Source organism: Aythya ferina (assembly GCF_964211825.1).
Source record: "Aythya ferina genome assembly, chromosome: 3".
NCBI lineage: Eukaryota > Metazoa > Chordata > Aves > Anseriformes > Anatidae > Aythya > Aythya ferina.
This window is the reverse complement of record NC_140298.1, coordinates 92,091,476-92,101,303: the sequence shown is the minus strand read 5'-3', so window position 1 is coordinate 92,101,303 and position 9,828 is coordinate 92,091,476. Positions and strand designations below refer to the sequence as shown.

General features: G+C 46.5%; 1 protein-coding gene across 1 annotated transcript; it reads left to right on the top strand.

Moving 5' to 3' along the window:
* The first annotated feature begins 2,144 nt into the window (after positions 1–2,144).
* Positions 2,145–9,699, top strand: LOC311434702 (uncharacterized protein). The gene is made up of 2 exons (XM_084515012.1): positions 2,145–2,376; positions 9,502–9,699. Exons 1-2 carry the CDS (start codon positions 2,338–2,340, stop codon positions 9,595–9,597), a joined length of 135 nt encoding a protein of 44 aa, XP_084371138.1. The 5' UTR covers positions 2,145–2,337; the 3' UTR covers positions 9,598–9,699.
* Positions 9,700–9,828: the final 129 nt, after the last annotated feature.

The following is a 9,828-nucleotide window of genomic DNA, read 5'->3' as shown; positions in this document are numbered from 1 at the left end:
GTCTGTACTGATACCAGGGATTGCCCCAACCCAGGTGCAGCACCTTGCACTCAGCCTCGTTCAGCTTCCTGAGTTTCACATGAGCAAAGTGATGCACAGTCACAGTGACTGCATGTTGAAGACTACTTCTTGTCATGGTCCCTTTGGTTAAAAAACAATATAATGGATTTTTGAAAAGTACAGGAAGGTTGTCAAAATTGTCCAACTGTTCCCCATTATAACCTCTTATCATAAAAGTTATATTAGTCTTCCTAATATCACAACTGTGGTGACTGCATCTTTGTCTCTCAAACTGTTCATCCTGGTCTCTTCTCCCACAGGTTTCTCTTTACAGGCATTTCTTTTTCCTTATCTTCAGGAGTTCTTGTCTCTTTCTATCTGTTACTTTCTGCCTCCTCAGCTCACTTCATTTCATCAGTACACTGCCTTGCACTTTGTAACAATCCACTTTTATTTCTTCTGCAAATATCTTTGTTCTGTGTTGTATGAAATAGCAGCTTATTATCTCTCTTCTAATACTCCATGTATGTCTTGACATCTTAGACTGTAAAACACAGGGACTGTATCTTATGTAGTGATTAGTAGGACATATTTGACCATGACAAAGGGGTCGAGATAGGGAATATCGTAAAACAAATTAATATAAATCGCTTAAATGACACCAGCATTATTTCCTCAAAAAATGTAGTTTTAGACTAAAAGCATTCTGAGCTAAATCCTTTCCTCCTAGGGAATACAATTTCAAAGAAGCTGCCAGTGACCCTTACTTCCAGTGTACACTACTGTGCTGCAGTACTGAAAGGATGTTGCATCAGAAAGTAATTTGATCCTAAAATCGTGATCAGTTTAATGTGCAATGAAACAGTAAACAAAAGCTTGCATTGTTGGAGGAAAAAAACCAGCACAGATTAAAGCAGGTAGAGAGCTGTTTAATCTGTCTCAGAACTCTGTCCAAAGCAAATTCCTCAGGCTTTACTGATGAGAGAGGGAAGGTCTGTCTGCATTTTCTCTTTTTCCACTGAAACCTTCCTAACATCGTAACCGCCGACAAATAAACAGTATTCCAAGCAGCCATTAACCTTGGGATCATCTTATTACTTCATAGTATTCCAAGCACATTTACAAGAAGCTTTATACGGAGCAGCTACAAGTTCACCAGACACGCGCCCTGAGTCAGTCAGTAAATAGAAAACGCAAAAGTAAATAAACACAGGCCAGATGTATTTATAGCCCAGAAAGGCTGAGTCTAACCTCAGCAGAGACGTGACTCCTGGACAGAAATTAGTTGATGCGTGTGTAGTCTGGAGGCAGGTGGAATGAAAGGTGGTACAGGCGTCTTCTGAGTAACACCTCTTTTATATGCAAGTTACCAAAAAAAAAAAAAAAAGAAACAAAGGCTGTGAATATGCCATGGAGGTTATACAAAAATAGAAAATTTAGGCAAAACCAATTGTCACAGAATCATAGCATGGTTTGGGTTGGAAGGGGCCTCACAGATCATCGAAGATCATGACAGGGCTGCTTGGGGTCTCATCTAGCCTGGCCCTGAGCACCTCCAGGGAGGCGCCGTGCCCTCGTGCAATTTAATATAAAACAGGCAAGACTTAGAATTAGCTGTTTATTTTTTAGACAAGACACAGGTCTGTCAGGACGGGACACTGCTGACCCGCAGTAACGCACTACGCAGGAGAACGGCTCAGCGAGCCGGCTGCGGCAGCGCTGCCTCACGCAGCCCGTCCCTTCAGGCGGAGCTGCCCCACACGAGCTGTTGGCCGGGCTGACGGTGCCCGGCCGGGGGCCGCCGCTCCGGACCCGCCGCCAACACCGCCCCGGTGCCCCCTCCGGGCACCCTCCGCTCCCCTCCGCGGCGGCCGGGGGCGGCGCTCCCCGCCCCTGTGGGCGAGGCGCGATCGCGCCGGGCCCTGCCCCCGCCCCCCTCCCGCCGCCTCCCTCAGCAACCGGTTCCCGCCGGCTGCCTCCGCCTCTCGGCGCCCTCCCGCCCCCGCCCCGCGGAAGCCCCGCCCCGCGGGCGGTGCCACTCCCGCCCCCTCCGCGCCGGCGGCGCCTCCGATTGGGCGAGCGCCACGCCCGTCGCGGCCGGGCGCCGGCGAGGGGCGGGCCCCGCGGCGCTAGTGCAGGAGGCGGCGCCCAGGCTCCCCCCTTGTGCCGCCGCGTCCGCGCCGCGCCAGCCCGCAGAGCCGCCGCCCGCCGCAGCTGTATGCCCCAGCCCCGCTCCGCCGCCGAACCCCCTCCGGCAGCTCCGCGGCCTCCAGCGCCTCCGCGTCCTCCTGCTTCTGCTCCTCCTGCCCCCGGCGGTGGCGCCCGCACCCCGGCTGTATGATCAGGCTACAGTCTTCAATGAGTAACCATATTCCTGTGAGTGCCGCCGCGACGCGACGCCCCCCCCCCCCTTCCCTTCCCCGCACCCTGCCCGCGGACCCTCGCCCCTCCCGGGCGTGCCGGGCTCGGCGCCTCTCCCTCTCCTCTCCCCCCCTTTCCCCGGCCCCTTCCGTCTCCTCCATGTTGTCTCCTTTGTTCTGGCGCGGGGCAGCCGGGCTGGGCTCGCCCTCGCCGCGCCGCCAGGGGATGGGTTGACCTGTCCGCCGCTCCGCATCACCGTCTGGCGGCGGCGGCGGCGGCGGCGGCGGTGGCGGCGGCTCCCCCCCGGTGCGGGCACCGCAGCGCCCCGGCGTTGTGGCAGGCCGGGAGCCCCCTGCCGGGGGGAGGCCGGGGCCGGGCGGCGGCTGCGGGGGACAAGATGGCTCCGCGGCGGGAGCCGGGGGGAAGAAGCGCGGCTCCGACCCGGCGGCGGCAGCAGGAGGAGGAGGCGGCGGCCCCCCGGCGGCGCTCGGCGCGGCCCCGGGCCCGCGGGGCGCTGGGGCAAGCCCCGGCTTGTCCGGCCGCGTGGGCGAGGGGGGGGCGGCCGGGGGGAGCCATGGCGGCGGGCACGTGCGCGGCGGCCATGAGGGGGGGCGGCCATGAGGGAGGCCGGGAGGGCGGCGGGGCGGCCGCGCTTTGTCTGCGCCGGGCGGCGGCTGTCGGGGCGCGGAGCCTTCCCCCAGACGAGGCCGGGAGCGGGCTGAGGGGAGAGCGACGCTGCGGAGGAGGCGGCTGAAGGCAGGTTGAGGACGGGTGCCGCCGTAGCAGCCTGTCCCGCTTCGCGGTTGCGAGCTGACGAGCGTAATAAAAGCCGTGAATTTTGCCGGAGCCTGTCGTTGAGACCTTTCTTTGTGGTGTTCTGTTCCCCTCCCCTCGTAACCTCTCCCTTGCTTAACTTCCGTGACCGCAGAGCACGCTGTGTGTTAAAGCAGCAACGCCACAAAGCTGGCAGGTGGCGGTGCGCCCTCCGCAAGCAAGCAAAACGCGATCAAAATCCGGCTGCTGTCAGCTGGTAACAGCAGGAGCGCGGTCACTTGTGCGCGGCTCGTAGCTGCCTGCACAGCGAATCCTCTGAGCTGACCCTGGCGCAAGGGTTCGGCGATCCTGCTGTGCCTCGCCGCAGCCGGAGGCAACTTCTCAATATGTCTACCTGTGTCTGCGGAGTCGCCGAAGCAGTGACTCAGAAGTACGAACGCTGTCTCCTCGTAACTTCATTAAACTGTCAGATCAAAAAAAAAAAAAAAAAAAAAAAGAAAAACAGCGTGGAGATGACACTCAAATGTCAGCTCTCGTTATTATACCGACGGAACGGCAGCGCGCTCTGAAATTGTCGTACAGGAGCGGCATTGTTTCAGGGGGAAAATGTGAAAGAATGCAGGGAGGAAATGTGAGAATGAGGAAGAAAAATGAGTGACAGCTGTAGCGAGGGCTGAGGGAGAAGGATATCATTGTCTTAGTGAAACTAAATGTGTCAGTATGGCAGTAAATAAATAAAACTTATCCTTATCTAATAAGTCCTATCTTGTGAAACCTTTTTGTTATGACAAAGACATGCCACGTAATAATGCTGGATCTATCCCAGTGTGTAGGCTGACTGTAAGTGATCACGTCTCTTAAAGATTAACCAGAACTCCCTGATCAGGGTATTACTGAATTCTAAGCTAGTTGTAGATACCTTATATTTGAAGATAAAACTCAGTCTGTAAGATCAATAAATAAGGTAACAGTTACGAGTAGATCCCTAACTTCTTACAGCTTCTCTCACAGATGCGGCTTCTTCTTGGGGATCTGTATTACACTTAAAATACAGCAATAACTGTATTTGCCTTTATATGCTTAAAACGTAATGGAGTAAGTTTTGAGTAGAATGACAGGAATTAAGTAGTTTGCTGTCTAAGCAACAGAAGCGTTAAGTAATTTCTGAGTCTGTCCTTCCTCACTTTCAGAAACTCAGAGGATGCATTAGAAAAGGGGTGGAATTGGATTGTCACGTCTTGCTCTCCCCAGTAGGGAATTAAGGCTTTTTTCATGTTCTTTCATGGTGCAAGCAGGAGAACTGGGAATATAGTCACAAGGCCTCTGTTTCATCATCTGTTGAAGTTGCATTGACTTTCTATACAGGAAGTTTTGAGATAATCTTTTCTTCCCCTGAACTGCATGCTTTAACCACAAGAAATGTCCTTTGTGGAGCATGTTGTAACGAATTTGTGATAAACCCCAGGCATTTCTTGTTTGTGCTATCAGAGTGTATTTTCTTAGGCTGTGAGTTGCTCTCTGAGCCAAAATGGGTAACCCTGTCACCGTGGATATAACACAGGTGTTCGCGTACCCTGTAGATGGAAGGAGAATCTTGTCAACAACACCTAATGAAGGTGTGCCATCACCTTATGTAATGGCTCTGCAGTTAGTACCCCTTTCCCTCCCACTTCTTTGTGCCTTTGTTACCACTTAGGCCTTGAGTAGTAAGAGAGAGTCTGGATACTTGCCCCCCTGTTTTTCAGTAGCTTTTTGACAAGTAGCAAGTTAGAACAATTGTAGGCACTGTCACATTGTAATGAAGTTCAGTTTTCTAGCTTTTATTCCATAGTTTCAGTAACAAAGTGTATTACAGTGTGGTTTCAGAGAATGTGACACCCACATCGCTGATTCTGGACATAAATGTTCAGTCTAGGAGCAGGTGGGTTGAGCAGCTGAGAGCCATCTTACGCATCTTCTGAAAGTGAAGTGCCCTGCAGCTGTGTAGACCAGAGCTTCTGGTTTGCACACTTCTAAAGGTGCTACCAGGTTTTGAACGAACATCAGCACCATGGGTTAACCTTACAGGCCTTCCATTTCCACATGTCGGTACCAATCTAACAGATTTTTCATAAGCACTTTTTGCCAGATGTAAATGATTGTTTCAAACAGAATTGATGTTTGAATCTTCCTGTCAGCAAAGACAAATAATTTAGCTTCCTATCCCAAAGAAGGGTGTGAATTAAAGCTTTTCTTTATGAGATGTCTTCCTCTTGCTTGAGTAATTATTCTGTAATTTCTTGTAATTTCTATGATAGATGGAGCAATCATAGTTAACATGACTTTGTCCCTTATTGGACGGGATACCTTCTTTTAATAGGAGGTCTTGGCATATTAAACCTTCATTTTGTTTTCCAAGTCTTGACGGATCTGAGAGTCTAAATGTAGCCTGGCTTTCTGTTACTAATAGAAAGTGCTGCTATCATCACCAAAAATCCTTCAGTGTTAATTTCCTCAAGGATAGCTCACATTGAAATGGAAAGCCATGTGACGGAGTACCCAAATTAACAGTACAAACTGTTGGTTGATATCATTCTGTTAAACTTCTGTGTACAACAGCATGCATTTGGGTTTCACTTGTGCAGCCTTATGCATTTATATGGCATCTTGATTTTTTGATAAATCACCTACCAAATAATGAACTATCTAAAAAAATACAGTGACTTAAACTGTACTTCCAAGCCTTTTGAAAGTTGAAGTCATTTGGGCTCTCACCAAGCATGAGGTGGTGTTAATTACTGCAACAGTGTGTTTATAGCTGACTTTTTGTCTTCCAGACCTTTTTGCTGAAGAGGGATGAAACCTTGTACTCCAACTTAATGTCCTAGCACAAAGAGCATGCCAATATACTTGTTTGTAATTTTAACTTAACTCCCAGAACAGACCTAAATTAGGTTGGCACAATCTATCTTAGCATAGTACAGACTATTATAGCATTAAGGAATCGGTCTGCACACGGAGCTTTCCAGCTAGCAGTGATGAGAAGAGATGGCATACTCATCAAAGGAAAATGTGAGCTTTGCTCCTTTATAATGTGGCAGCAGCTGTTGCCAAGGCAAACAGTGAGAACGAAATGCATGCTTAGTTAGGTCCGTACTTCTCTGAATTAGTAAGGTGCTGATGTGTCTAATTGCTAACTGCTAAGCCAGTATTAAAGAAATGAATCCATTTGTAGGGGTTAATTGCACAGGGAACTCAAACTTAACATCGTGTAATATAGTCCCTTCAACTTCGTATAATTTGAATTGTGAACGCAGTTTCTGGATGTAATTAACAATCTGCTTTGAAAAAGGAGGCGTTGCTGCTTAATCAGTGCTCTGCTGCCTGCCCTCCTCTTTACCCCTGCAAAGTGTTTGTCTGCTTTTACATTGAGTACTCCCAGGCGCGCACTGAGGGCAGCCAACCTACTGGACTGGATGAAACCTGATGGCTTCTTACTTCCTACCTGCCACCGTATGGGGTCGTGCTGCCTTGTTTCCAATTACTCTGTGTTCCTTTCCCTCTAAATTCTTCATCTTGCGGATTGAAAAACTGTTTCTTTACCCTAGTGACCCAGTTCTGTCTCATAACTTCGAGCTCACGTTTTTTCTGTTATTTCTGTTTCTGACACTCTTCTCTCCCTCATCCTCTACTGGAGAAAATGGCCAGCTTGTCTTAGAAGACTTACAAAGAGATAAACATGAGATCTGCCAGCACATGAGAAAAGCAGTGTAAGACCTTGCGCAGATGGATCTGCTTAAAGCTGCCCTGTGCTTTTCTGGCGTTCTGCTTCTTAAACTAATTGAAAGTGACTTTAAATAAGCCCTCTTCAGTTGCTATTTTAGGTGTTCCCTAAGTCTGGTCCTAGGACTCTTTATTGCACCATCTACCTTTTGCTGGTATGGTTGGTATGTCAATGATGATGCTTGAAATTCTTCACATTCTGCTGGCTACTGTTAGTCTGTTGCCCTTTAACTCTTCGAGGGATCCTTCCTGCTCCTTTTTCATGCTTATTTTATTTCAAGATCTTAGGTTACATCACAAATAAATCACAATTACTTGGAGAATTAATCCTCTAGTCTTCATAAAAATGGTGATGATACCAATGGAATGGCAGCAACGTGTGTGCAGCTCTTTTTGTGTCATACTGGTTAGCAGTTGTTTATTTTTTTGTCTTCTTTTTAAGCCAGTAAGGTGCATCCTTCAAAGTTGGTAACAAAAAGCTGTCTGAAAATGTGAAAAGGACCAGGGGAGGCATTTGGTGTGCTTTTTGTAAAGGTACTTGGTAACTGTATGGTTCATCTCTGCTACAGTCTAAACTGGAATGACTTTTCCCTGTTACAAGGACTTCCTCTCCTCTGGACTTAGGAATGGAGCAAAGCCCTGTCTGCAACATAAAACATTGTTGCAGTTCTTTAAAAGCATACAGCACTTGGAGAACTCCTGTGCTGCCAGGAGGCCTCTTGGGAAAACCAGCAATTGTTAGGTCATCTGATCTGTTGTGACTTCTGCTTAATACTCAGCATTGTTATGAATATGCTCGCTGTCGTCTTTCTGGATATGCTTTAGCGTCTGCAGTGGGGTCTTGGTGTGACTCCAAATCCTGGATGGCAGCTAGCAACTGTGAGTTATTTGCATGTAACTTTTTCTTCCTGCCCTTTTCAACGAAGTGGTTTAAGACGTTGGCAGTTTTCAGGCTTTATCGTGCAGTTTTCTTTAGGTTCTCATCTGTTGAATTTGCTTTCTTGTGGTTGGGCTGCTTTTCAGCACAGGCTGGTTCTTTCATGGTTATTTGAAAGAAAGTTGAGTGTAGGAGCACTGAAATTCTGTTGCTTATTTTCTCATGCGTGCTTGCCATGATTGTATATGTGGATGGATGCATAGAGTTTGTGGTTAAAAAAAAAAATAAAGTCTGATGATTGCTACAGTTTACTTACTAGAAAAATATACAACGTAGCTAGATATATGAAGGCAAAGAACTGATATTGCCATTTCCTAGCCTACCAAAAATCCCATTTTAAACAGTAAGTCTCTGATAGTAAGTCTCTTCTGTAATATTGCATGCTCAGCTAACCCATTCCCAAAGTATGTTGGGTGATATTTTGTTTGGACTTAGATATATTTGAATTCCTCCCAGTGTTTGAAGTTGACTGGCCAGCATACTTCATTTTTCCTGAGAAGTTGTAGGGTTGGTGATGTTTCTCATTATACCTAAGAATAATTTGTGGGCATCTGTTTCAGCCTGTATCTATCCTTTTGGGAAACAAAACTTCTTTTTACCCTCTGTTCCCCAGGTAGAAAGGGGCTTTTGGGTATCGTCATCCACACTGCCAATGTGGCTAGGCACGAAACTAACTCCTGTGCCATAAGATTCCAGAGTGCATGAAAGCATGTATTCCTGGATCATATTCACAGCAACATCTGCAAGTGAATGCATAACTTATGGCAGTTCATCAGCTATCTACTTCCTGATTGTGCATTTTGCAGTAACTTTATATGCAAATTTAATCTTAGGGAAATAGCAGGCTACTGGGCAGGAATAACCTAGTCAATAAGTTGCCTTCATATTTTTTTTTAGCTAGAGTATAGCCACTATCTTGATATAATGTCTTCATCCTTGAGTATGTGAAATGTTCCTTTAGAAGTCTGCACGCTTTAAGTCTCAAAACATGTTTCAAACCTTGTGTTACTTTGTTAGGCCATAAAGATTTTGGGGTTTGCTTTCAAGGCCTCCTGCATTTCCAGGTTTTTTTTTTTTTTTTTTTTTTTTTTTTTTTTTTTTAACTGGCTATTCTGCATGTGAGTTAATTGTTCCTACATGCAAACTCTGTCCATTGCGTTATCCTTTAAGGCAGGTTGTTCTGTCTCTGTGTAGAGAATGGTAGTTTGGTTTAAACAGTAGTTGTCTGAATATTCAGTGAACATTCAAGGAATCTCATGTGTGCCTTTGTGTGGCTGCTTAAGGTCAGTGTAACTTTAGTAGGTGTTGTGATATTTCTTAATTTGCAGTAGAAGATAGGTACACTGGGAGTTCTTAAAACTTCATATTTTCTTGCAGTGTTAGCACTTCTGAGTTTATACTTCAAAGTTGCTGTATTGAGTACTTTAATACTGAAGATTTAAATATTTTGTTTTAATAAATATATTGACTTTCTAGTAAACATTTAGTTTCTTTGTCAGGGAAGGTAACAGGATTTTTATGCAAACCTAATTCTTTGATTTAAAGAATAAACCTTGTGAAACTTGGTCTTTCTCCTTTCATTTATTCAGTTTATAATGCTTATTGTCTTTAAAAATAACCTTACCTTATGTATGCTCATTTTGCTTCTTTCTCCTTTCTCTTTACAGCAGTTCTGTGGTGTTCTTGGTCACACATTTATGGAGTTTCTGAAGGGCAGTGGAGACTACTGCCAGGCACAGCACGACCTCTATGCAGACAAGTGAACTGTAGAAATTCATTACTACTCCACCAAGAAGCCCCCCTAAGAGTGGTTGACCAGGATAAGAAGTATTGAATTGAAATTGGCAGAGCATTTAACAAAAGAATTCAGACCTGGATGGGGTAAACCTCAGTGCACTGCCTTTCTTTTGCCTCAGTATTACTGGATTGAAGAATTGCTGCTTCTTGTTAGGAGGTTCATTTCATTTCCCATTGCTCCCAACTTCATACTTCGA

Coding starts and splice junctions, on each gene's coding strand:
- LOC311434702 (XM_084515012.1), top strand. CDS start 2,338: ATGATCAGGCTACAGTCTTCAATGAGTAACCATATTCCT. Junction 2,377..9,501: donor CAATGAGTAACCATATTCCT/GTGAGTGCCGCC, acceptor TTCTCTTTACAG/CAGTTCTGTGGTGTTCTTGG.